At 49.2% G+C, this 27,988-nt stretch overlaps 2 protein-coding genes across 4 annotated transcripts in view; one reads left to right on the top strand and one right to left on the bottom strand.

The window, feature by feature from the left end:
• Positions 1–4,193, top strand: part of STAB1 (stabilin 1) — a 57,164-nt gene extending 52,971 nt beyond the window's left edge. For all 3 annotated transcript variants that reach the window (XM_071550528.1, XM_071550527.1, XM_071550529.1), the window contains 6 exons: positions 22–141; positions 529–681; positions 806–922; positions 1,124–1,270; positions 1,377–1,511; positions 1,651–4,193. In XM_071550528.1, coding sequence (XP_071406629.1) covers positions 22–141; positions 529–681; positions 806–922; positions 1,124–1,270; positions 1,377–1,511; positions 1,651–1,701 — 723 coding nt within the window. In that variant the 3' untranslated portion in view covers positions 1,702–4,193. The remainder of the gene's footprint in view (positions 1–21; positions 142–528; positions 682–805; positions 923–1,123; positions 1,271–1,376; positions 1,512–1,650) is intronic.
• Positions 3,785–27,988, bottom strand: part of NT5DC2 (5'-nucleotidase domain containing 2) — a 28,085-nt gene continuing 3,881 nt past the window's right edge. The window contains exons 2-14 of the mRNA XM_071550530.1: positions 24,136–24,320; positions 23,364–23,438; positions 21,694–21,749; positions 19,916–20,009; positions 15,848–15,976; positions 12,270–12,330; positions 11,434–11,536; positions 10,431–10,532; positions 8,547–8,628; positions 5,383–5,469; positions 4,893–5,033; positions 4,597–4,661; positions 3,785–4,144 (exon numbers count right to left, since the gene is read on the bottom strand). Of these exons, the coding sequence (XP_071406631.1) occupies positions 3,883–4,144; positions 4,597–4,661; positions 4,893–5,033; positions 5,383–5,469; positions 8,547–8,628; positions 10,431–10,532; positions 11,434–11,536; positions 12,270–12,330; positions 15,848–15,976; positions 19,916–20,009; positions 21,694–21,749; positions 23,364–23,438; positions 24,136–24,320 (1,442 nt within the window). The 3' untranslated portion in view covers positions 3,785–3,882. The remainder of the gene's footprint in view (positions 4,145–4,596; positions 4,662–4,892; positions 5,034–5,382; positions 5,470–8,546; positions 8,629–10,430; positions 10,533–11,433; positions 11,537–12,269; positions 12,331–15,847; positions 15,977–19,915; positions 20,010–21,693; positions 21,750–23,363; positions 23,439–24,135; positions 24,321–27,988) is intronic.

Raw genomic sequence — 27,988 nt, forward strand, 5'->3', positions numbered from 1 at the left:
AACATCTCCTGTCTTTTCCAGATGTTGCTCAATTTTGCCAATGACACAGAAGAAGGACTGGATTTTTTCATGTATTTGTCTGATGACTCCGCTCCCAAAACTCTCTTTGTCCCTCTGAATTCTGGCTTTGCAGACAATGAGGTAAGCAAGCAGCGATGAGCAGCCACTCAAATGCATGGGATGAACTATTGGAGCCCCAGAGGAGAGCAGGTGTTGCCAAAGCTGCATGATGGTGGGAAATAGTCTGGGGAAAAAGGAGGAATGTGGGTCAGAGGGGACCACTTGAGCTCTCCAGTCCAACCACTCTTTCAGAAGAGCCATTCAGATCAAATTGCTGAGAGCCTTTACAGCTGAACTTTGACAATTCCTAAGGATGGCAAATCCCCCCACTCTGCGTAGTAGTTGTCCACAAATAGAGCTGCCTGTGGCCATGAAGTCTGGGCTAGGCCAGGGGCACTGCACAGCAGCAGGGAAGGGGTTAAGACCACCTCAGCTGTTTCTCATCCCTGGACACTGTTTCATTTTCAGACTCTGACAGGAGAAGAACTGAAGCTCCATGTGTCATCCAGCAATGTCGTCCTCTTCAGCTTCAACCTCACAACAGGCACCATCATCCAGTCCCAGTCAGGATATGACCTCCATGTATCAGACCTCCCAATGGGCAACAGTACAGAGCAATCAGTACGTTTAACCCCAGAAGAAGGCAAAAAACAAATCCACAAGTTTTCACTACATCTCGTCTGAGACAGGGAACAAATGGGGAGGCTTTGTGGCCAGGTGCCATCATCTGTGTCCTGTGCTGTAGGGTGCAAAGGGGATCAATGACACGATGATTGTGGAGTGGGACATCATAGCTTTCAATGGCATCATTCACGCAATTGCAGAGCCCCTGAGGATCCCGCCTGTCGTTCACCTTGGCCAGGTGAGTCCCAGGGCATGAACGGGGAGGACGGTGCCGGAACAGCTGGCAGTAGGTCTGGGAAACAGGGATGAGGTCGCCAAGTCATCCCAAGGGCTGGCTCCCCCTCTGCGCTCTGGTGTGGCCCATGTTGGATGTGCTGCCCGTGCCGCGGCGGGGGCTGTGCAGCGGCAGGGACTGACGGGGGCGGCTGTTCCCGGGCAGGTGAACGGCGCGGCGCGGGGCTCGGGCTCGGTGGCCGCGGGAACGTTGTCGGCGCTCGGGTTCGCGCTGGCGCTGGGCGCGGGGGCCGGCGCGGCGTTCTACTGCGTGAGGAGGCGGCGGCAGGAGGGGCAGTTCGGGTATTTCCAGGTATGTGCCGGAGGAGGGAGCGGGGTCCCCGGCCGGGGTCCCGGGGCGCTCGGGGGAAGGTGGGCGGCTCGTACCACCCCAAGCCAATCGCGCGCGTGCCCTGCAGGCGGATCTGCGCGAGGAGGAGGAGGAGGAGCCGCGCTCGGGGGCGCGCACGGCCCGGCCGCGCCCGCAGCGGCCGCTCGTCGCCATCCCCAACCCGCTGTACGGCAGCCACATCCCCGACTACGAACCGTTGCACGTGAGCCTCGCCCAGCCCTGCCCTGCCCGCACCTCGCCCTGCCCTGCCCCGCCCCATCCTGCCCGCACCTCGCCCTACCCACACCTCACCCTGTCTCGCCGTGCCCGCAGCTCACCCCGCGCTCTCTCTGTGCCCGCAGGACCCGCCCCTGGTGGATTCCAGCACCGACCCCCCCAGGTTCCCGCAGTGACCCCGCACGGACCGCACCGGCCCGCCGGGAAATAAAGAGCTCAGCGCCACCGGCTCTGCCCGCGCCTCCCCCCGCCAGTCCCTCCCGGCCCTTCTCGCCCCCAGCCCGGCACACAGGGCTCGGTTTATTCTCCCCCGGGCTCAGTTCTGCTGCCCTCCCGGGACCCGCAGCCCCCTCTCCCGCGGTGTTCATGTGTGGCTGCCCCTGGGGCACAGCAGCCCTGGCTCCTGTACCCTCACCCTGCCCCACTGCCAGGTACGAGGCACACCCCGCCGGCTGCCCCGCAGTGAGCTGGTTAGTCGGTTAGTTACACACACTGCACACGTTTATTGGGCTACACACAAATGCCACATGCACCTACTACAGCTGTTTGATTAGAGCAGCCACGTTAATAGTGATTGTCCAGGCCCCTGAGTTGAAAGCAAGGCATCCTGAACGTGGCACAGAGACAAGGCAGTGAGACACGAGTGACACTGACAGGCCAGCCTGGCACAGCACCATGGAGGAACGGGCAGGAGGACAGACCTCTGTTTGTGTGTGTGAGACTGTACTTCAGCACCTTTCTCTGAGTCAGAGCTCTAGGCAGAGGGGCCTCCACATCGACCTGGTTCCTCTCCCTGGCTGCCTCTGCACTGACACCACCCAGCAATCACTGCAGCCCAGTGCTCACAGCCCACTGGTGCTGCCCCCCAGACCCGCAGCCCTTACCTGCTGCACTGACACTGCAGTCACCCATTTCACAGACTCAGCACAAAAAGTGTATCCATTCTCTGTTCCCTTTCTCCTTCCTGTCACCCCTGGCATTGTCACCCTTGTTGCCATCTGCAAATGGTGCAGCAGTGGAGGGGAGGAAGAGGAGGAGGACTAGGGCAGCCAATATCTCCACCCCTTCATTCTACAGCCATCACTTCCCACATACCAACAAGCTTTCTGGTGGTAAAATGTCCTGTTTGCCAGGGCCAACCAGCATCAGAGTGGCACAAACCCTCAACAACTCCCCCTCTCAGCTGCCCCTCCACCCCTCTCCCACTCACCTGCCTGGCCCTGGGGCAGTCTGAAGCCCAGCCAGAACCAGCAAAGCCCTGAGCCGGGTGAAGAGTCCACTTTCTGCACCTCACAGCCCAAAGCAACTCACCCATCTGGGCCTCCAGCCTGTCACCCTGTCCCATCCTGTATGTTCTACCATCGCAATTAGCACCTCTTTGCTCTTCCTGTCCTGAGGATGCAGCAGAGGGCTTTGCATGGCCACAAGCCCCTGTCTGACCCACCATACCCAGCAGCACTTCACACTTGCACCCTCCTTGGACATACTCAGCAGCCCCCCTCCATCCACCTTAGGCCACATCTCAGCCAACAGGGGAAGGCCATAACCTGTGCTGCCACCCCTGCACCTTCCCTGAAGGGCTGAACATATCCCTCTGCAACTCACAACAGCCACACCATATCAGTTGCCAAAGTACTGATGGCACATGGCACCAAACCAAAAATACGGCCCTGAGCTCACTCAGAAACCAGGTGTGTCACTCAACCCTTACCCTGATCCCCTGTCACCTACTCCCACACCCAGAGCTTGCACATCTGCACAGTTACCTGAGAGTTCCCTACCAGAATCCCCAGCTGGACAGACGAGCCTGGGGGGACGAGGAGTGGGCTGAGGGCTGCTGGTACCAGTTCTGGATGGGTAACACTGCTGCTGCTTTGTCATCCATGCTGCGCTTTAGTGGTTGCCCAGCTGGCAGCCCTGACCCCTCCCTGTCCACCTGCACAATGACTCACGCTGCATGCCCTGGGTATCTGGGCAGCTACAGCCTTTCCTACCTTGTCACCCTCCTGTGGGGTGCACTCACCAAGCACTGGAGACGTGGGGCTCCATGTCTGAGCCCCTTCCCTGTGTACAGAGCTGGGAGTGGCTGTGTCCACCACCAGCACTGGTTCCCCATCTCACCTGCTCCTAGAGAGGGCTCCTGCTGCTCCCTTACTGCCCAGAACACGTACCTACCTCTGTACAGCCTACAACGCACCTCAGGGAAAGGGATGGAGCCAGTGAGGGGAAGAAAATAAACACACCATCTACACACGCACGCAAGTGTGAAACGCCCTTTAGTGGTGGGCAGCGGTGCTGCCGCCGCGCGGCCCAGCCCGGGGCAGGCCCGGCTGTGGTGCCGCTGCTCCGCCCGCCCCTCAGCGGATGTGCACCATCTCCTCCAGGAACGGCGTTTTCATGCAGCCCGTGCAGAGCTGGTCCATCCACAGCGGAGCCTCGTGCTGCAGCGGCGTGCGCCGCGGGTAGAAGGTGAAGTTCACGTCGTAGTTGAGCAGGCAGCTGATGGAGGCCATGTAGATGTCAGAGAAGCGCACCAGCCGGCGAGAGAAGTACGTGGGGTTGTGGAAGGTGCGGAAGATGCTCCCGAACTGGGGGTTGAACAGGTTCTTCGTCAGGGACCTGAGAGGAAAGGCATGATGCTCTGTAGATAAAACTGTGGTCACAGATTCTTCCCCCTTCACTCCCTTATCCCTGGGTCACCTCACTCCAGAAGCATTAGGGGTTTACCCTCAATGTCCTCCCCCCAGGCTGTGATGCAGACCCGTCCCTGTGCAGGGGGACTGTGATGAATATTCAGTGCACTCTTATTCTGCCTTGTTACCCTGCCTGTTATGGGCAGTGCCAGGAGCTGCACTAGCAGACAGCCCTCCAAACCCCTCCCAGCACTCCCCTTTTCACCCTGCCTTCAAACCAGTCCAACCTGCACTGCTGCATCCCCCCCACCCCGAGGCAAGTGACACCAGGGAGGACAAGAATCCAACAGCTCCATCACCGCTGTCCCCAAAACAGGTTACAAAACAGACCCAGTGCAGGTCTGAGAGACCTTATGAGTGAGGGGGTAAAATGCTCACCTGATCTCCTGTCTCTCCTTCATCCACTCCAGCAATACTTGCTTCGACTCTGCATCCTGATACATCTGCAGAGACAGCAGCAGAAAGCACCAAGTACATTATTCCTGCAGGCCACACCTCAGCTCCCCCCAGTTCCCACTGTAACTCACAAGCCCAGAGCCCACTGCACCAGGAGGAGGATGAGGTATCTTTGAGAACTAGGCCAGATGGTTCATCCCCCCATTCCCTTGTTAAGCCCAAAATGCAGACTCAGAAGGCAGCACATGACCACTCCTGCTCAGCCAGGAGCTATTTACCTGCATTCTCTCCAGCAGCCCTGTCAGAGCCTGCTGCCAGGTCAGGGAGTGCATGTACTGCTCTGTGTTTATGATCCGGATCTCCGTCTCCAGTTCAGGAACGATGGCTCCAGTCCTCCAGCCATGACGCAGCATGAGGTCCTGGAGGTCAGGGTGAGAAAACAACCAAGAATTCAACATAAAGCCTGGTTCCTAGAAGAGTGATCATGTTTCCCAGTTTGGATTCTCAGGGGACAGCCATCCATGGCCCATGCCAGTAACAACCATCTCCTGGCCACCAGGATCAGCTGTGCAGCACCCAGAAATGTGGAGCCTGCCTCTGCCTGGGAAAGCTTGTGTGTCCCGGCTGTGCCCCAACAGCCTGCAGAGCACCCAGCACAGCAGACCTGAGCAGCCAGACCAGGCCCTGCCTTCTCTCCAACCCAGCTGCAGCCACAGCAGCCACAGGGGCTTTCTTTGCCTCACTGGAGAGCAGAGACATCTCACTCACCGCCAGGTCACTGTACAGATGGTCACCAAAGTAGAGCACTTTGGACCCACGCCAGCCTGTCAGCCTCAGGAAATCAAAGAGGTTACCCTGCAAGTGACAGGAATACAGAGAGAAATGTGGTTACAAGTCACCTTACCACATGCAGCTGTAAGCACTCTCAGGGGTATCAACCTACTCCCTGCCCCACCATCTACATCCAAAGGTTTCTGCCCTTCCCCACTTGCTTCCCACGGGACAACACCCCTGTACATCCCTCAGCTTTTCTCAGGCTACAGAAAAAGGCAAAAACTCTTCCATAGAGTTTTTACAAAGAGGCAGTTCATGCGAAATTTTGCACTCAAGGGCACAGCAAGTCAAGAGAACAACACTGACTAAAAAGGCAAAGAGGAGGCAGTCTAGAGGCCATGGGACACCTAAACTAGAAAAGCCTGAGGATGGGCAGAAAGAAGCCCACGTGTTCTGGGTTCAGAAGCTGTTGGGCTCAGGTGATAATGTGCCTCACAGGGTGCGGCACAGGTAAGTTCAACACTGTCAGGGAAGGCCTTCAGAGTCAGGAGCACTTGAGGCTGTTCTACATCACTGACCCTCATCCCAATCCCAATGACAAGCAATACCCACATGTTCACGAAGTGTTTAACCGAGCCAACAAGTCAGGCAGCTTGCACAGATTCACAGCTAAGTAAAACAAACCAAACCCCAAAGCACCAGCTCAAGCACAGCACTGAGCAGCTTTTCAGGCTTTCCAAACATCCATCCAGACACAGAGGACACTTCAGGGACTACCCTTCCATTTCCACACAAGTTTTCCATGTGAGTCAGAACAGAAACAAAACCCACTAGGAAAGAAGAGGCTCCATCCATGCCAGCAGAGCAGCCCAAGCAGTCAGTGCAAACATGCAGCCACTCAGCAGCAATCCCTCCAGCCAGCACCAGGAGAGAGGCTGGACAGAAACCCCCCAAACACAGGGCAGCTCCCACAGCAGGCGGCAGCATTTGGCCTCTGGCAGTTGTGTGCATGGCCAAGGGTGCCCAGACCCGGGGTGCTGGGCCTCCTGCTGCTGGAGCATCCCTGGAGCTGAGCAGACTTCCCTGAACAGCACAGAAACACAGCACTGGACAGGCCTCTGCATTTCCTGGACATGACATTGCTGTTGCTCTTTTGAGGGTTGCTCAGGATGCCACTGGCAGAGCAGGGAAACAAACAGCCCTGGGAGGAAGATAGTCCTTTTACTGTGCTCCAGTCACTTCAAACAGCTGTGGACCTGACAGCCAGGAACCTTTTACTTGAAGCTCCACTAAGCCACAGAACTGTTAGGTGAGCTCCAGGGTCTGTGTGTCCTTCTCCCCTCCTGAGACAGCAGGCCAGGGAGGGATGGGAGTACGTAAGTGCCATGAAGACAAAACACCACATCTATCAGAACAGAGGGACTAGAGGGCATCACTGGAACTTCCCAGTCCCCAGGGCAAACCCCCAATCCCTGAGGTCCCATTTGTGGGATACCCACTGCAAAAAAAAAAAGCCATACAGCCATGCTCCAAGGGACAGGAGCAGCTCAGAGGCCTCTGGCAACACCACCAGCACAGCAAAGGTCCACGGCCACTAATACTTGCCAGAAAGAAGCATATTGTAGCACTCCAAGAATCCAGAAGTTCTGGAGACAGGGTGGACTACAACCAGGATACACACTCTGTCACATCCCAAGAGCCACAGTTAGGCAACAACCTTGATGCAGTTGGATGAACTTTATGGTTGGGGGAGAACGGGAGAGGAAAACAAAATCCTACCCCATCCCTCCTTCCTGCCTCATGTGGTCCCTTCCTCACTGCACCATTCATTTGGGGGAGCAACCTGTGGCCACAAGATACAGGGGGTCAAGAGCAGGATTTAATTCAGTAATTAACTCTAGAAAGAAAAGGCTGAGGTGCACCTTTTCTCCTGAGGGAGCCGCTAACCCACTGGGAATGAGCTATACTCGCATGTTCCCAGCTCCTGGCAGAGGATGGGACACCATCTCAGTGCTTTGGCAGACACACCGAAAAGGCCAGAGGCTTCCCAACAACTCTACTCAAGGACATGACCCACTTTTCCACCACAGGTCAGGTCCCAGCTACTTGACTGCGATCCCACTAACCGTTTCTTCCCGTGGGATCAGACAGCTCACATAACCAAGAACAAACCGTCCTAAAGCCAGAGGCAACTTGTCTCAGGGGACAGACAAACTGCAAGGACAACACCCGGGGCAGCAAGGTCACCAGAGTCACAGTTCGTCCTCCAGACGAGGAAGGGGAGTGTCAGGATCCAGGGTTTGTACCCTGTGTGATCACCACTGCTTCTCTATTCCCTCCTACACAACTCCACCTTTGCCAACCTAATGGAGGACAATTTGGAGTGAGGTATGGGAGATCTTTGCATACACATCAGATTTCAGAGAGTTGTGCCTTCTTAGCTGGAACTACCACACTCTTGGGAGCCCCTCCAGGACAAGAGTTTCAGGACCAGGACATCAGAAGAGCCAAAGGAAAACTGCACTGTTGGCCATGCAGGAAAATGAGCTCCCAGGATGAAGTTTCGCTGTCCATGGGGGCAGGGACATTCACTGACCCCTCTTACACAGAGAGGATGTTTCCTCACCACCTCATCTCACAGAAACAGGGCAGCAGCAGGGAAAAACTCAGCCTGGCAGAGATAACTCACCACAGGTTTCCTTGGGCAAAAAGGCAAGCACTCCACACTCTCAATTACCTGGCCCTGCTCTGCTTTTCCCCCTTGTCCCTGTCTCCCCATCCCTGATGCCAAGCCCATGCTGAAGGCATCCCGAGGGACAGTGTCCTACCAGGCCAGAGAGAGCTCACAGGGACCAGAGGGGCCTCCCACTGCCCCCAGCCAGCGCAGCACAGAGCCCAGAGCGTGGCTTCCTACAAACACCCTCTAACTACACATGTGCTCTTTCCAAGGACTTTTGTTTTCCACTTTTCAAACATCCAAACATGCACAAGTGCCCTGCAGGAGAGGCCATCATCTCCCCTCACCCTGACTAAGCAGATTTGCAGGTTTTCCAATGAATTCCAGGCTTTTCCAGTGATGTCCAAACCCACAGGGGTCTTATAAGTCTCCATCATTTCAGACTCTTGCTTCACACCCCTTATGCACCCATTCACTTCACCTCTTTGTAGATCTTTCCTTTCTCCAGCTGGTTTATTTTGTCCCACTGCAGTGAGCCTTTATCATCCAGTTTTCGAAAAGGTCTGGGGAAAAAAAGGGGAGAGCTGTCAACTCCTTTTGATTTTTGGTGATTGTTACCCAGCAACCAGAACATTTGAATCAGGGAACTTGTTTACCACCTATGTAACAACTCAAAATAAAAGCTCCACATCAGCTCTAAGTGACCTTCTGGGTCTTCCGAACTATTTTCTCAGGGGAAGAGAAAGTGTGAAAGAGAAGTATCTTTTCAAAATACTTCCATTAACTGTAACCATTTCATGCCAAAATCCCTCACACCTCTTCTTGCTTTTCCCATACAGAAGGGAGGAAAATACTAACACATAATGGCTCCCTCTGAAATGCTAAGGCCAAGAAGGCTTTGCTCTGAACCACTTTGTGTCCTGTTCCAACCTGGCTATGCCCCAGCCCAGCCAAGGCTATGGAATGTCCTAGTAGGATACAGCAAGTCTGCAGAGTGGGTGGAAAGCAGAGCCCACGCTGACCTCGGCTGCTGGCCCGAGCTGGCTCCTGTTATTCCTCAGAGCTTGCCATGTCATTCCATGGCCCACAAGGGGATCTTAGGCACTTGGCAGCCACAGGTTTTATCTCCTAGAGGGCCAGATCATCATCACTCCATGCTGTGTTTTTAAGACAGTTCACCTGCAGCCCATGAAGAAAACCTTTACCAGATTAGCACAGCTTATAGAACCTCATACTCCTGTTAATGACAGTGGCCTGGGAATCAGGGGTGGAAAATACAAAGAAAAGAACAGACTGATCCCTCAAGGGCAGTAATTTCTGGTCAGTCATAAGTTGAAGAAACAAAGCAGACACAAGTTCCCAAAGCAAAGAATCCAAGGAGCAGAATGAGGACAGCAGCCTGTCTATCAACTAGTCCCTTGGCAGCCCCTAACAGACCACAAACCCAGCTGCCACGTACAAAGGCTTCCAGAGCTGCCAATTACCAAACAGTATGTATCCAGTAACTAAACAAAACCCTCAAAAAACCTCAAAAAACAAACCACACTGATACTTGCTTGGGGAACAGGAAAAGGAAAGATTTTGTCACACTCTCTAGAGCTAAAGCCAAGAAACAGCCAGCTCTCATGCACACCATTCCACTCCTCTCTTCTTTCTAAGGTAAAGTAAACAATTTTCTGTGGAGAGAAAGGACTTCACCCACCAAGCCTATGAGGTTTAAAGTGAAGACCTTTTATTACACACAGCACACGTTTTATATAGGGTTAGAACTACAGCTTATCGGCTAAAAAGAGTCTCACACTACCATGCCAGAACCTTTAATTGGTTAAAATCCATATCTCACAAGTCCAGTGTTTATACTATTTTATCCTGGCGGTTTTCATGCACCTGCAGAGTTCTGTGAGAACCTGCTGTGTGAATTCCTGGGGAGTAACCTCCTCCCTACCACCCAGCAACAGCTGAGCTCCTTGCTGCTTCTTAGCTGATAGCTAAGTCTCACAGGGTTTGTGCAAGCTGACTTCAGTCTTACAGGATCTTAGATAGATCTGAATTGTTCACTAGTGATTTTTCTGTTGCTACACTAAGGAATTAAGTACATTATGACCCCTAAAAATTCAAATGCAATCCAGACCATGACAAAACTCATGAGGATTAAACAGCCAGTTTTAGAAACACACTTTCTGCGTGGCTCTACACATGCTCTCCACTTATTCCCAGACTGGGCAAGGTTTGTGACCCCAGAGAGCACCTGAGGGGGCAGCCCTTGAGCCCACACTGTGCTGAGCCCAGCCCTGCTCCCCGGGCAGGCAGGAGAAGCTCTGTGCCCCTGGTGGGGGCCCACACACCACAGCCCCTGCACACGTACTTGCGGCGGTCCGTGAAGAAGTTGGGCTTGTCAGCCTGCACAATGACCATGTCAAATAAGTCCCGCCAGTTCTTGCCAACCATGTGTTTCATTCCTTTGTCCCTGAGGGTAAAGGAACAGAAAAATTAACAGATCCAGTACTCTTTTTCACCCAACATCGCATCTTTACAACAGTCTGGCCTAAATTTACTCTCATTTCAGTAACACGGAAGAAAGCACAGATTTATGAAGCCCCTCAAGGCTGTCTCACTGCATGAAGAACCAACGTTGTGCTTTGTTTCAAAGTGTCCTGCACCAGGGAAGTCCAGGGAAGTCTGTGATGCAGCAAGAACTGCTAGAGGTAATAGAGTGTCTGCTCTGTACTGCTGTGGGCAGCCACAGCCTTGTATTTTCTTCAAAAAAAAACCCCCAGTGTGGCACTACAGCTCTCAGAACAAAAGAGCTGGCATGAATTTTGGATAACAGTTGAAGTTTCACATCACAGCTTAATTATGCTTAATTCATTGACCAATTTAATTGTGTGTAAACTACATTTCAGTTAATTCATTACTGAAGTGACTGCTGTTAAACAGGATAGATGATCTTTGAACAATCCTTTTGACTAAGAGTAGTATGTGGTAGCTTTGACTGAGTTTTTTTCTGACCAATTAATTATTGAGGAAAACAGAAAAAAATCCAAAACTTAAGAGCAGTGTCACACAATTTGATTTCAAAAGTTTTCTTTTTGCTTCATTGCTCTTGTCTTTTCTTAAGAACTTCTCCTGGGTTTTGCTGTATGTGAAATTGACTTTTAGGAACAGAGTATGACCTGATACATTCTGGAACGCTGTGGAGAGCACTGTGGGGTGCAACATTCACCACAACCAGTTCCCAGAGAGCTCTTCTGGCTATGCCGCAAACCCCTCCACTCTACAACATCCAGGGGCCCCAAGGAGGGACTGCCTGCCCTGCACAGCCCTTGCTGAGCCACAGAGACCTGTCCATGTATGATAATGGTACTTACACAAAGCTAAAGGGACTGTTTGTGATGAGGAAGAGTTTCTTCTTGTGGTTCACCAGGCGGTTCAGCACAGCATAGATTTCATCCCCATGCAGAATATACTGTTCTATATTGGAATGAAGCAGCATCAGTCAAAACATTTTGGCTTAAGTCATGACCATATTTCTATAAAACCAAACCCAGCCCCTGTGCCACTCCAGGCCATGTTGCTCCCAGAAGCTTCCTTTGCCCTGAATGACCAGGAAGCCTTCCCAGATGATGCCTTTGCATGTTCACATCACGCCAAGGACCATCATCCCTCATTTTCAGGCTGAAGGAAAACAGGCACTCAGCAATAGGACAAGGGGGCACGGGCTCAAGCTCTGCCAGAGGAAATTGAAGTTGGAGAGCAGAAAAAAATTCTTTGCAGAGAGAGTGCTCAGGCATTGGAATGGGCTGCCCAGAGAGGGGGTGGATTCCCCATCCCTGGAGGTTTTTAAACTGAGATTGGCCATGGCACTGAGTGCCATGATCTGGTAAAGGGACTGGAGTTGGACCAAGGGTTGGACTTGATGATCTCGGAGGTCTTTTCCAACCCAATCGATTCCATGATTCTGTGATTCTATGAAATAAGCTGTTTCCTCCATTAAAATAGATCCCCCACCTGCCCCTAAATGCCACTTGGTTTTGGATGCCACCCCACCCTCAGCTGCCTCCAGGCATGGCACAATCAAGTATTTCAGTAAGTTCTGTACCCCTGACTCCTGTGACTGTGTAGGGCCAACAGTCATCTTACCCAAAACACCCATAATATGAGACACATCAAAACAGACTTAGCACCAGAGCTCTATTTAACTCACCCATGTCTTTTTCAATCCATTTGTACATCACTCCCTTCACGTGAACATCTCTAATTGCATCCTAAAGAAAAGGGCAGAGGAGAAGTTTTAGTTTTACATCCAGCACTGCTGTTTCCCAGCATGCAAACCCCTGAGGGCCAACAGAGCAATGATACACCCCCTGCCTTCTGAATGAACAAGAGCTCCATCAGTGCCAAGCAGCAGAGTTGCCCAGCAAGGCTCACCAATCTGCCAAAAGAAGATCACAGTGGCTGGCTCAGCTGATGCAGTACAAGGGGGAGAACCTCAAAACTTATCAATGAAAGCACAAATTCCTTCCTGCTCCAGGAAACCAGCACATGCAAACACACTGGCACCAAAGCAATCAAGACTGTGCAACTCCAAAACAATTTACTGTCCCCAAACTGTACTGGCCCAGACATTGGCTTTGCTTCCTCCCTGTGCCTGTGGGAGCTCTGCCAAATGTGACCCAAAGGAGTGTGGCTGAGGTGAAGGGCAGCAGAGCAGAGCTTATGGGATTCTAAAAGGCTTCCCAGAAGCCAAGGAGGGCCACAGCTCCCAGTCCCGGGCAGCCAATGGGCACAGGCAGAGCAGAAGGTTCCACCAGGAGGGTGGCACAAAACACAGCAGGGAGGAAGGCAAGTTAAAACAGATGTTGTCAAGGGTATCCAAATATCTTCTATTTTCCAGGCCCAAGGCCAAGATGTAATACATTTTTGGATACACCCAACTGAGATTTGCCCAAGTCTCCATCCAACGAGATATGCCAGACACACAAAACCATTTCCAGAGCAGCAACACAGTTTGCAGTGTTTGCACATGCTAATGCTTGTTTTAACAGCACTGTTTTCATCTCTGACACTTTATGGAGGTAAACAAATGCTGCCTTTCCCCAGGACCCTTAAATCCCTGTCACACTCTGTGTGCCCCTTTGGGAGCTGCCCTTTCAGGCTGCATTCCCACACTCACCACTGACATTGCTACACACTTGCCCACACCACCACACAGTCACCTGGCAGTGCTGGGGAAACCTGCTCAGGACCCCAAAAGATCATTTCCTGCAAAGCTGTGAGAAAACCAGAGCTTATAACTTAGATGGAAACGATGAAGGAGGAGGCATTACCACTTCAAAGCAGAGTTTTAGGAGTCTCTTTCCACCATGTAGATTTTAATGGTAAAAAGGCAGAGGTCACATCTCATTGCCTTACTGGAAAGAATCTGAACAAAGATCAAGAGCTCTAACAAGAAAATAACTTTGTCTTAAGCAGCACTGGCACTAAAAGCAAGCAAAGGTTTGGATTTGTGTCAAAACTACCTTTGCAGAGGAGAAAGAAATTCAAGTCTGCTCTTTCTCTATACCCTTGCCACTCAAAAAAACAAAAGAAGGAAAAAAAAAGGAATATCTTTAAGGTTCCTATAGGTAGAATCTTGGTAGCCTCAGGAGGTATCAAACAGGGCTCAAAGAAACTCCTCCAAAGGGAAGCAGGGTGAACTGTATGTTCTTTCTTTAAAATGTGAACTGACAAAACTGGTGTGATGGGACTGCTTGGATTGCACGTCAGCTCCAGCCTTTGCCACGACCTCAGGGGCTGCCCTTTTGACTCAGCTCAGTGTCAGCAGCACTGAACCTGCTCCAAACACACAGCCCTGAACCAGCAGTACCCCTGAGAGTTACCGAAGGGTGTCAGGTTTAGACACATCTTAACTCACTATGAGCCAGTGCTGCACCTACAGCAGGGGCTGTGCAACCCTCTGGGACACTTGGGACACCTGCCTGTGGGCACAGAGGGATCTCTGCTCATGGCCACAAACCACTGGCACAGGGTTACTGCAAAAGGATAAGTTTGGCAAAAATGTTTGTTTATCCTCACTGTACAAAAAAAGCAAGAACTCCTCTCATGAGAGCACAGGGCACACCCTTATTTGACTGTGCAGATTTCAGGCCTTGGCACAGATTTTCTGTTATAGCTCCCCTCTCTGCCTGCCCCAGTGACTCCTCAGGGATGACCACATCCCTCAGCAAAGGTGAAGACCAAGTCAGCATCAGCATTCAGAAGGGACTGGAGCACAAGTGCTGTGGGGAGAGGCTGAGGGAGCTGGGGGTGTTTAGCCTGGAGAAGAGGAGGCTCAGAGGTGACCTCAGCACTGTCTAGAACTCCCTGAAGGGAAGTTCTGGCCAGGTGGGGGTTGGTCTCTTCTCCCAGGCACTCAGCAATAGGACAAGGGGGCACGGGCTCAAGCTCTGCCAGGGGAAATTCAAGTTGGAGAGCAGAAACAAATTCTTTGCAGAGAGAGTGCTCAGGCATTGGAATGGGCTGCCCAGAGAGGGGGTGGATTCCCCATCGCTGGAGGTTTTGAAACTGAGCTTGGCCATGGCACTGAGTGCCATGATCTGGTAAAGGGACTGGAGTTGGACCAAGGGTTGGACTTGATGATCTCTGAGGTCTTTTCCAACCCAATCCATTCTATGATTCTGTGATTAACCACACCATTTGCCCTGTATAAAAGCATGTATTGGGCTGTGGCAGTCATCCCCCTGTTCTCTAGATTTCCATCAGAAACATCCATTTTGACCTCGAAATAAGATTCAGAAGACACTTTTCACAAAAAGCCTCAGCATTCAGCTGTATCCTCTCTTCCCATTTTCCCCCTCCCAAGAGCAAAAACAACAACCAGTACCCTAGAACCATGTTAAGGCTTTGTGGGAAAGGGGCCAGCCTGCTCCTATCAGGCACCAACAGCAGGTCAGAACACAAGCTGCAATCCTTGGCTGCAGCCCTGCTGACAGGTGGATCCTTATCACAAAAGCAGCAGCACAGACACGGGGCTCCATTTCCCTCACAGTCTGAACAGCCAGTGGATGAACCTGAGTCTCCCATAAGGCCAAATCAAAAACCCTTCTCCGTGAAAAAAGGAATGCAATAAGGCCTGGAAGATGTGTTGCCTGTCAGCACAAGTAACACAGAGCAGCAAACTCAAGCACTTACATCTTGTCTACAGCATTAACTAAGAAGTCAGACTATCTCCTCTAACAATGCTGATAATCCCACGCAGCCCTTTCAAGTGCCACTTAGCACCTTGGAGTAAGTGACTCATGAAAGCAACAGTCACCCACAGGAAAACATCCTGAAAGGATCAGACTACTCTGCAGCTGCCAAGGGAAGAGGTGGATTCTCAGAGCAGGCAAGGACAGTTGTTTCACAACAATCACTTGATAAGTAAGTTGTTTGGTATATGATCAGACCGAGCTTCTTTGAAAAATGAGATACTGAGAGGAAAACACAGTTTTAAAAGTCTGCAAAAGCAGAGAATATTTACACAAACTTTGTGACCTATTTCCTATGGAAGGCACTTCAATCTAACCAGCCTTGACACTCCTGCATAAGATAATGTACAGCAACACCAGCTCTGTAGGAAAGACAGAAACCAAGTATGTCCTGAAAACACAGCTTTGAATATTCCCTGGTAATGCTTTGATCTAAAGGGGCAGCAGTGCTGTCCTATCAGGCTGCTCACTACCAGCCTCCTGGGTTTGGGTGCTGCAGAGCTCACAGCTCTGATATGGACATTTTACTTACAGATATGTCCTTGTAGAGGTGCACCTGGTCAAACTCAATGCCATGAGTTATGAAGTAATCAATGACTGAAGAGAGCAGCGTCATCTCAGGAAGAGAAAAAATGTCCATAAACTGCTTAAGTGACGGACCCTGGAAAGCAAAAAATGAAAAAGTCATTAAACTAAAACACTTAAAAAAAAAAGCAAAGCCAACAAACAAACTCATATAACCAGTACCATCTGCAAAACATTGCAGGTAACAAAAAGAAAAAAGTGTGGAAAGTCCCAGCCACTCAGCAAACAGACGTCTCTTCTCCTCAACTCAAACACTAAGGCTGGTGAAAGGACTGGAGCACAAGTGCTGTGGGAAGAGGCTGAGGGAGCTGGGGGTGTTTAGCCTGGAGAAGAGGAGGCTCAGAGGTGACCTCAGCACTGTCTAGAACTACCTGAAGGGAAGTTCTGGCCAGGTGGGGGTTGGTCTCTTCTCCCAGGCACTCAGCAATAGGACAAGGGGGCACGGGCTCAAGCTCTGCCAGGGGAAATTGGAGATCAGAAAAAAATTCTTTGCAGAGAGAGTAATCAGGCATTGGAATGGGCTGCCCAGAGAGGGGGTGGATTCCCCATCCCTGGAGGTTTTAAACTGAGCTTGGCTGTGGCACTGAGTGCCATGATCTGGTAAAGGGACTGGAGTTAGACCAAGGGTTGGACTTGATGATCTTGGAGGTCTTTTCCAACCCAATACATTCTATGATTCTGTGATTCTAAGCTAGAGCATTAACACTTGACAAGAGAGAGGCTTCTCCTTCACATAAATCATTATACAAGCCCAGCATCATTAACACCATGGGGTGGAGGAAGCAGGGAGTCAGTTCTAGACACTTATTTCAACTCCACACCCTCTGCTTCCCACCTGGCCTCTTGGCGCTAACACAGGTGCCAACAGACAACACTCTCCAACAGGAGCAGCCACAGGCCTGGCTGAAGATGCCCCATTACTCATCTAAACCAGGCTTTGATATGGGACACAGGGCACCAAAGCTGCTGAACCCACATCCCAGTGAGGTTTCATAGGGCAATGTAAGAATCACTCCAACAAGCCATTTGTCAGTGCCTGTCTGCCCTTGAGTCACTACAGAAAACCCAGAGCAGGCACAAAGAGGAAAAAGAACTTCAGCCCACCCAGCAGGCAAGTAGAAATGGACAATTAAATCCTGGCTAAGGAATAACTCCCCTTGCATTAGGGAAAGCTGCAGCTCTCCCACACATTTGCTATGGTTATTGCCTATCAATCAAACCTATCAGCAGGCCAAAGCCAACTTTGGAGGCCTTTCAGTAAAATAAACCTTGTTTATTATGTATGTAGCACCCATGCAGAGGACAATGGTGAGTCTCACTGGTAAGATGAAACTGGGATCAGTTTTTAAACCTTCCATCAAAGAAGTTCCAGATCAGACAGGGGGACACTTATCAAGGTCTGGAATATGGAAAGCAATTTGGGAAGTGCACAAAGCTCTCAGTGGTCACCTGCAGTGCCCTGGCCAATCACATCATGTCTGTGCATGTGAGCTTTGGGCAAGGACTGACAGCTGAAGTTCAACTCTCTGGGATAACACTGGCCCACACCAGAAGGCATTTATTGTAGCTATGTGAGAGACAGACAGGAAAGCAGCATCCAACGGACCACAGAAGGTACTGATGGAAGACGCTGACAGGGCACATACTGCCTTAATGACAAAGCCCTGTTGTGCCTGGATGTAATAACAGAACTTCTCCCACCCTGTCTGGCCGGGTGAGGGTGGCACAGGACCAGCACTCCCTGCAGCACTATCTAAAGGGGCAACACAAATTGGGGTCAGGAAAGACAGTGTAAAAAGGGCAAAGGAACAACAAACAGCATTTTGCATGAGATGTACTACCAAAAAAATGCTGCAAACAAAAGCTATGTCGGTGTGCTAAGGGTTACACAGTTTCCATTCATCCAGCATAGCACAACTTGACCTACAGCAGCAGAGAACACAAAGGGCCACACATGGTGGTGCTGCTTAGGGATACTCACGGAATCCTTCAACACTTGTGTCCATTTTGATCTCTGGTTGCTAAGGGAACAGTTCCCCCACTAGCAAAACCAAAATTTCCTGAAAACAGCCTTCACTTTTTTCCTGTTCAGGGATGCTGGGAAAGAAGCAAGAGGGACAAAGACAGGTAGTTCCTACTGAAACAACTAGGTATGGGATTTAGCAGAGAGCAGCAGAGCAATGACCTGTCCTACCTTAAGCATAGAGGATGCAATTTAATGCTCATTGGTAACACCCTGGCAACTCCAATTTCATTTTTGTGCCTTGTGTCATTTTCCTACAAGGCAAGTCCAGTCTCACCCATTCCCTTGAGTGGCCTCGACTTCCTTAGACAGATATAGTGACACAAGTCAGGATGAAAACTGCTATGTATGCTTTTTCCACATGAGTTCTCCACCTTCATCACAGGCCATCATGAGTTCTGCCAGTGAAAGCCACACCAGCTGCAGTGTCCAACCCTGGGCAAGATCTGTGCCCACCTACTGGAGGTGTTGGGCTGCCAGAAGCTGTCAACTCCTGCTAACAGAAGATCAAGAAGACCCTTAAGGGAGAGTATTCACACACTTCAGCTTGTCTCACACCTTGTTGCCTGGAATCAGTGACCTGGCAGACCTTCCTGTTACCCACACAGCCTGACAGACTGCAGAGGACAAGATCCAGGATCCTGCCAAAGGCTCACTCCACACCAGCAGTCATCCTAACCCAGATGCTTTCCCACTAAAGTGTCAGTGGCACATGTTGAGCATACATTGCTGGATGTAAATGTCATTAGTTGTAAATACTTTTGTTCTCTTTGGGATCCACCAATTAGTTCATGGAGTTCGTTACATTATTAATGAGAGGAGATTCACCTCTTCACAAAGAATAAGTTGCTATCCCCACTTCTGTGGCCTAATGTTATACTGAATTTTTCAATACCAACTACAGGAAAGAACAAAGCACCTGGTATGTACCAAGCAGCATTAAAAGGCACCTTGGTGTGAGCACCTGGTCCTACAGAAGGCCACAACTCAAAGCAGATTTTGTGTTTACTATTATTTGAAAAGAAAGATGAAATCATCTCAGGTTTGCCAGGAGTGAGGAGAGTTGCACAACAGGAGGCTAACAGAGGGCAGTTTACAGACAGATATCAAATTCTAAACAGAAACATTCTACTTCAAAGCTGGAAACATCACTGAGCTATAAACAGAGTATATACTTATCCAGAAAGCAATCACTCAGATTAATTTTTCCCCAGAGAGAGAAAAATCAAGACATGGCCTTGCTGGAGACTTCACACAGCAGACTCAGAGGGGTATTACCAGAGGAAGTGTGCCCTTCTCCTTCCAGCTTCCTTAAGGCAACAAAGGGCAAGAGACAAAGCATTTCTGAGGGAAAGGGATGTGAAGGCCCCTCTTGCCCACTGCATCAGACACTCGAGGAAGGAAAAACTCTCTTAACTTCCTCTAAGCCAGGTTAACCAAAGGATTTCTACAGCTCCTGCAGACAGTGTCAGTACCTTACTATCCTCAACACTCACAAACGACAATCCCATGAATAATATCCACTGAGGAGGCCTGAAGGGATGTTGGAGGGGGATCCTTTTCATGAAATTAAAGCCCCTACCCAAAGCCAAGGAGAGAAGGGCTTTGCAAGCACTCTGCTGCTGCACACACAGACCCCCTCCCGGGCAGCTCAGCTCGCTGCACCAGCACTGCGGGTTCCCGGAGAGCTTGGGAGCTAGGCTTGGCCAAGGAAGAAGCAGAGGACATCTCTCTATCTGTCTTCAAAGGCATTCAGCTCTAGGCCAACAGCCGTGGTGTTTAGGAAAGCTTTGCAGATGTCTTTCAGATGCTAAACTGCTAAATAACCTCTGGGGCATATTCCCACTAGAACAAAAACACACACTGCAGCTCACTGGGGACCGAGCCTTTCCAAGGGAGGCTGGAGTCATTTACATGTGCATACAATCCGCTCTGTTTTCCACGCTGTTAAAGAGCTGCTGCTGCATCACAGCAGCCAAGGGCTCACAATACCTTGCCATAGAAATCACTCATCTGGTACAGGGGGATGTGCTGCGTCCCACCGTAGAGTTCGATCACCTCTTCATCAGGCACCGGTTTGAGACCTCTGGACACAAACAAAACAACAGTTTGTCAGCAGTTCCCAGTCTGCACAGTGCTACAAACTGCACAGAAAGAGAGCATGGGAAAAACAGGCTCTTTTCTAAAACTCACAAATTTCCATTGCACAAAAGAAACAGCCAGAGAGCCCGACAGCTCTTAAGATTCACTGAAAATTCTTCAGATATCTTATTTGCTCCTACAAGTTTATTGACGGGCTTTATCCACATTCCAGCAGAGAATCCAGCCAGAGATTTCTCCCTGTCTGCTGTCAATCTGCTGATGGCACTGCCCCACGACCTGACTTTGGCAGCCCTTGGTAACTGCAGGCTTGGAGGTGTTGCTTCCATGTGGTACATCAGCAGAGATGCAGGAAAAGCACTTTCTGAGAAAGGAGTTTCCTTCTTACTCAGTTTCCCCAAGCAAAACAAGTCCTTCACTAAGAACGTTCAACAGAGATGGCTGTTTTCCCCCAAAACACCAAAATCAGGGGTATGGCTGAGCTGTGCAGCTCATGAACATCAGGTTATCTGACTGCTGCAGGGTTTGCCTCTTGCACAATTTTTGATGGCTGTTTGCTCAAGCAACTTTCCCTTTCTTCTTCCCTACTTAGTTACCACACAGCCTCTAAGAAAATAAACGTTGCCTCAGTTGTCCTCAAAAGCAAAGGACAGTTTAGGAAAAGGACACTCGAATGAAAGTTACAAAAGGACAATAGGAAAAAAAAAGCCTAAATGTGTTTTGCTAAAAATCTCTTTATGACACTGAAGTAAACTGTGGGGCAGTACAAACCCCCTGCTTCCCCAACCCCCCAAGCTGGCACTCAGAGAAGCCAACTCTCTCTGATTATGAAACTCCCTCCTTAATATTCCTAGAGTGTTGACTGTTACTGAAGCTTAACAGCAAAGGGGCAGAGATCGAGAAAAAAACCCCACATTGGCTTCCACGCTCAGGAAATACAACATAGGATTTACAGGAGCTTTGCTGCTGATGTCTATAAATTATTTCTTACACACCAACCCCACTCCTCTTTGGGGCAAGGTGTTTTCCCAGTCTCCAGTCTCACAAGTCTCTGGAGAAAAGTTTCCTCTGCACTGCTCTGGCCACTTATTCCAAAGCACATGCAGCTCTCCTTGGAGAACAACAAAGGAGAACTAAAAACAGGGCAACCAGGCCTTAAAGTGAGCCCAGATTCTGATGCATTATTATTTTATTGATATGTCTGCAGTGCTTTAAGCTTTAATTTGCACACCCAAGCTGTCTCCAAGGCACAGCAGAGCACTGCTGGATATGCTCCTGCCTGGAGCAGACAGGGCTGTGTGTGAGGCACATACTGAGGAGCCCCTTCCCAGTGGCACTGTTTGCTCACACTGTTAACCCAGCCATGCTGCAGCTGCAGCTCAGGCACCACGCAGGGTACGTGACCAGATGTGTCATTAACCATTACAAAAAGCTCCAGATCTTCCCACCCACACTTGGCTTGAAATGCTTGAGAAAAAATATAACTCCCTGCAATTATATGCCAGGTAAGCATTTGAAGCAAGCACAAACAGGACAAGCCAGATGAGACTGTGCTCTGCTCAGGAAAAAAACCAAACCAACACCAATATATGCCATGAACATGCACTCAGATGCAGTAATCCACCTTTGCATATATGGCATTTAGAACACGATTTTCAGAACTGACATACCTATATGCTGTCCCCAGCTGGACATAATGGAAAGCATCAATCTTCATGAGAAGACTCTGCGATAAGGGATAGATATTTACTGTTAGAATGGGGTAACTGTTACAATTTGCACTGAAACCTTATTGAAGTGCCACACAAATGACATTTAGAAAATAAAATTCAGTATGAACATCCCACATCTATGTACTTTGGGCAGCACTTACTCCCCAGCTACTTTGACACACACTTACTGTGACTTTTTACTGGCCTCTCTGGCAAAAGACCATCTTTCTATGAGCCTAAGTCTGTTACACTCTATTTGTGGACACTTATGCAGTTGAAAACCAGAGGTAACAATGTTTCTCTGACTCAAGAGAGCCTCTTCTTATCTCCCCTCCAGGAGCACACACATTCCAAAGGGGCTTTGTGTGCACAGGAGATGTATTCCGCACATTTACCTAAGTGGGCAAGCTTTGCTTTATAGCACAGCTGCACCAAGTCATTTTCTTCACACAAGAGCTCTCCCCTCCACTTCTTCCCCTCCCCGACAGCCACTGAAGGAAGGACGTTCAGGAGCACACCAGGCTGGTAACATTAGAGCCTTCTTTGCATTTTTCATATTAACTCCCTACCCATGAATCACCCCTTCTCCCCCATCCATCATTCTGAAGCTGTAACACAAGTCCCTGGGCACGGAAAGCAGCCTCACACTAACCCACATCACTGCAACTTGCATAAGAACACAGCGTCAAAGTTCATCAGGACACTGTATCAGTGCAGCTTGTTACATCGTGGGCAGGCCCCGCAGTAATCTGTGGAGTGCAGGCACATCTGCTCAAGTTTTCCTTAGGCAGGCACTACCCAGATTTTCGTGTGTTTTGCAGACTCTGATCCTGAGAAAAGAGTTCTCACCCTCTACTCACTGAAAGGGTGCCTTGCTTTGCCAGGCCACTCGCCTGTGTTTCCCTGATATACCATCCAGAGATTTAAAAAGAGAATGAACCTTCTGTTTCTCACACATCTACTTTTTTACTTTGTAAAGGCAGAGGCAGAAGGAAAAGCTACTCCAATGCAGCAACTCTGTCTGCCCTGCTCCTACCTGAGTGCCTGGCTCAGCAGTCAGCCTGACGTCACTGGGCATGAGGCTTTCAGGGAATCACCCAAAGCACTGGAAAGGGTTAACGCTAGAGCCTGCCCTTCCTTGCCAGTTCTAGAAACATGCATCTCAAGTAGCCTGGATCTTTTTCCAGGCAGTCCTATTATTCGGGGTGGGGGTGGGGAAGGCTTCCCAAAGCATTCTTCTGACAAGTCATTTCTATTATTAGAGTAAGACATTATGCCTCTGCCCCTGGCAAGTACTTGTAGATGCAAGATTGAGTTTTGTTGTTTAAATTTCCTGAAAGACAGAAACGATCACACAAACAAGCTCAGTTTTCTATTAATTAGCCGTGGAATTAACTGACTTTTAAATTGGCAAGGCCTTTGCTAGAATGTCCCATTCTGCCAGAGGTCAGGCAAGCACAAAGGACATCCTTCCCTGGGGAAGAGCCCACTCAAGGGAAAGCCCAGCCAGCCGGGCTCACTGGTAATTTGGTGATAGATGTTATTGCAACCAATGACAAGAAAGTATTTCCACTGAAAACACAAGAATGGAAGACAAAGCCCAGGAGAGTGACCTTTGTACAGCTTACCTTTTGTACATCGTAGTGAAGCCCACGGATGGCAAACCCTGGAATGTAGTCATACTTTGCAAGCCCTTCTGGATACTGGGAAGACAAACAGCAACATCGTTAGAGCACAAGCACTGGATAATCGAGCTGGCTTAGTCCTATTAAGTCCTCTCACCCCAGGCATAAACTGAGCAAAGAACAGGTGGACTTCATTTTGCCCCTTCAACAAAGAAAGACATAAAGGACCAGGATTCCCAAAGCTAATTTCTCTCTTGTAAGCGATACTAGTGAAAAAATCAGACTCAGTCAGGCAGTGAGGACACTTCTAGGAAGCTCCACTCAGGGCACATACTTGGCATAGACTGGCACTGCAGAGCCCCTCTAAACAGAAAAAAACTGATGAGAAAAAAAAGCAAAAGCATCACAGGGTGTCTTTTCTGGGACATGCTATAGTGTGCCATCCACATCAACTTTCACATGTCAGGTCCTGTACAGCTTCAGTGTTGGCCTGTGGTTCATGTTTATGCACCGTGTGTATCTCAAACCAGCAATTCTGTAAATGTTGTTTCCATGGTTGAGTAAAACTGACCAGATCTTTTCTAGACTAAGGCTCCCACTCCACATTTATAAAATCTCAGGAATGTACAGCATGGTGAATTGTCTCAAAGGAAATTAATTCCATGGACAGAGAAAACATTCTGCAATCAGAAACATGATATTTATGTCAATAAAACATGTCTTGGGCATAGCAAAGAAAGCAGCAAGTTTAATTTAGTGGAAACTCTTTCATTACCTTGAATTGTTCTATTAGGATGTCTCTGGCAGTGTTGAAAATCATGGAGTGCAGTAAATTAGAATACTGTGCTAATGTGTAGTCGTAGTCAAAGCCATAGATCTCCACATCTCCCAGGCTGATCTCGTTGTTAGCGTAGATCGCTGCGGGGTTAAGGAGATTGCAGACTCCTGGTGGGAGGAGATCTAAGCGAAGGAAAAGGGAAGAGTTAGAGGAACTGAGAGGATCACTGAAATTGGAGTCTCTGTGTGGAAATTCCACACAGCAGCAGTAAAGGAGCACAGAGCTGCTGCCAAAGGCTGCTGCTGTTAACTCAAATAATCCTCCCAGTAAAAAAAACACACTGTGAAACCTCTGGCAAACCTCTGGCTGCATCTGGTGAGGATGCTCTCTATGCACTCGCACAGTAAGACTGACATTTTGTGTCAGGAAGCTGCAAAACAATGTCCCCTGGTCTCTCGCCTGCATGAAGCAAAGCAGAGCCGAGGTTTGGAAGTGTCAGATTTCTGGCTGGGAGCAGCTGCAGTTTCAGCAGGCTCACAGTGGGAAAGGTGGCTGAGACATCACCGGGAAAACACGGGCCACTTGCTCAGAACTCGAGCAAGCAAAATCTAGATTACTCCAAACTGGAAATTTTGAGGTTTGTTTCTTGGCATTTTTTGTTTCTCTCAGAAGCAGCCAGACTTCACAGAGAAATCCTGCAAGTATCATTAAGACTTTTAAATTTTTTTTATTGATTAACAAGATAAAACAAGGTTTTGTAGAAACACCAACAACACGTGAAAAAGCCCCACATTCAGCTACGCTTTTGAAGCACTAATGCTGATAGCAACAAGTTATCTGCTTTCCTCTGATAAACAGCTGTGGAGACAGCTCAGCCCTTGCCTGGGGTTTGTCAAAACAGGCTTACTGTTCAAGATGCCTGGGGATCCTGCTCCTCAGACACTGGGAAAATGGGGGTAGTGAGCAAGCAGCTGAACTACCCGTATATTCCTTTCCAGAGCTAGTCCAGAGAGGAGAGCTGCCATTACAGACCCTCCCCAGGCTTCCCTCTCCTCAAGAGCTGTCCATTGCAAGAGGAGAGTAATAAAAGTAGTCCCCTGTGGTAGCTGCATAGTCACAACCACGCTGGGAGGCAGAGGGAAAGGAGACATTTCCTCCCTCCTCAAAAATGGGTAATTTTCTCTTTGAATGACAGGAAAAGTGCAGACATTTTCCAGATCCTACACAGCATCAGTGGGTAGGAGTTGCTTTTTCCTTTCCTACCTTAACTTTTGGCTTTAAGCAAGAATCCCTGTGCCGGTTCTTTAGTGCTCCCTTGCTATAAAACCAAGTTTCATCTGAATGTAGGACAAGAAATACATTATTAGAAAGAGATCAAAACAATTTCCAGTAAAGACTTTGCTTGGAATTATAACTAATTCAGAGAGGTAGCCAAAGAAACAGGATTCAAATATATCATAATACTTATTTTTCAGGGTAAAACAAATGGGTCTGTTACAAAACACAGTCATCCCTTTCTCTTAACTCACTTCATTTGGGCTTCAAATGCAATTCACCAGATCAACTGGAGAGGAATCACTAGAAAATAAAGCAGTATATTAAGGCAGGAGCACTGACTTACTGGCTACACGGGAACAAAAGCTCTCTTTGAGTGGCTCCAATGTTCCTGGAAGAGGCTGAAGAGAGTGGACACAATCTGAGTATCTTCCACTGGGATTTTAAAGGATGGGAAATGTAAATAGGATTCAGACGATCACAACTTTCATCCTTTCATCATAACTGGTCTTGGCACCGTAAACAAACAGAGCTCCACTTCCTGTCCTTACTGCCAGATAAATTGTGGGAAGACCTTTTTATAAAAGCATATGCTGGGATTTCCAGGGTGTTATTTTATTTCCTCACAAGGAAAATGATGACACAACCCTAATCACATCTCAGGGCAAATGTGCAGGGCTTTCCCCCTCTAATGAAAACACTTTGTGTGACAAATGCACTCACTTGCTCCTACAGCATCCCTAACAGAGGTCAAGCTCTTCCAACACTGCCCTTTTGCTGACAGATTCAGGACAACACATTTTGATAGTCTGAGAGCAGCACAAAAGACCATTGACTGAACCCCACCTCTCTTTCATAGAGGACACAAGAACCTTCTGGATTCAGTCACATCTGTCACCCACAACTTTTGCAAAAACACCATCAGGAAGAGCTAAGGGATTGTGTAGGATTTTGTAACAAGGAGAGGGCAGTGTGAGCTGCACCAGGTGAGTCCTGTCTGTGATCAGACACGAACAGTAGCTGCCATAGCACGATTTCTGAAGTACATTCAGCCCCACTGGATGAAGTTGTGCTTCTCCCTGCCAGCTTCAAACACACAGAGCTCATCTGCTGTTCTGTGACAGGCCTCTTGCCCCAGTCATTTACCCCACTCACTCAGATGTTTCATCACTGATCCAGCATGTTCTCTCTTACCTCAGAAGGGCTGAAAGAAGATGCATACACTGGGCAAAGTGCTTTGCCCCCACTGCCTCACCAAACGTTCCCTACACACACTTCCTGGAGCACCCCACATCTCCTTGCTGTGTTTCCTATCACTGTCATCAAACCCACTTGCAGCTTGCTCTGTCCACACCATCATCCTGCATGTTAAATCTACAGTAATTCATAGAATCATAGAATGGATTCGGTTGGAAAAGATCAAAAAGATCATCAAGTCCAACCCTTGGTCCAACTCCAGTCCCTTTACCAGATCATGGCACTCAGTGCCACGGTCAATCTCAGCTGAAAAACCTCCAGGGATGGGGAATCCACCCCCTCTCTGGGCAGCCCATTCCAATGCCCGATTACTCTCTCTGGAAAGAATTTTTTCCTGATATCCAACTTAATTTCAAAGTCACTGATCTAGGAAGAAGGAAAGCCCCGAGTTTCAGTCTAGAGATTCACTCTGTGTATTTGGCCCAGCGTAAATGTCCATCTGCAGCATCCTCCTCACCAGGCGTCCATCTCCTCTTTAAGCCCATCCAGTCTCCACACAGGTTCCCATAGGCAAGAGGCAGGAGCTGGGAGCACACACAAAATCAGTTTCCATGCAAAAGCCCAAACTTGCCTGGGACTTACTAAGCCAGGTTCAGGAGCTTGATTTAGTTGTGGGTTTGGTTTGCTTTGCTTTTTTGTGGCATTTTGTTTGTTGGTTTTTTTTTTACTTTTAAAGATAAGCACCTTGGGGGGTTACCAATCCAGTCCCGGGCTGCAGACTTGGGGCTGCTGCTCTGCTGACATTCCGCACGTAATCTGCCAGGGATCTTTGTCTCCGATTTCCTGGCAATTGTCAAATCAAAACAAACAGACACTCTCCAGAAGCTCATGAAGATGCCATTTTCCAAGAATTATAAGCTTCTGCTTTTCCTCTGCCAAGACACCATAACAGATTGCTGGACAGATATGAAAACTGACAGCAAGAAAAAAAAACCACAAAAGAAAAATGAAAACCAGCTTTGGTTATTTAAAAAGGAATAATAATCCCAACTGGTCTTTCCATCTGGGTCCTGACTGGAAAGGCAGATAATATCACAGTTAGTCACTGACTACTCAGCACTTCTCCCAGGAAGTGTGAGCACATCTGAGGGCAGCAGGGTGGAAAGCAGCTCCCGCAGTAGCTGCAGCCCCAGGAATCTGCACACTTGCTCAACTGGATCCGGTTTGCAGCCCTGGCGGTTTTAAGGGAAGTGCCTGCATGTCCGTGGCACATGATGAAACTCAGCAACAAAGGCAGACCACGAGAAACTGTGCTTGATCTCGTGCATCTTTTACACCTGGGTGTAAATGCAAGGTAAGCTCACAACACCTCCTTCAT

This window comes from Pithys albifrons, chromosome 3 (genome assembly GCF_047495875.1).
Source record: "Pithys albifrons albifrons isolate INPA30051 chromosome 3, PitAlb_v1, whole genome shotgun sequence".
Taxonomy (NCBI): domain Eukaryota; kingdom Metazoa; phylum Chordata; class Aves; order Passeriformes; family Thamnophilidae; genus Pithys; species Pithys albifrons.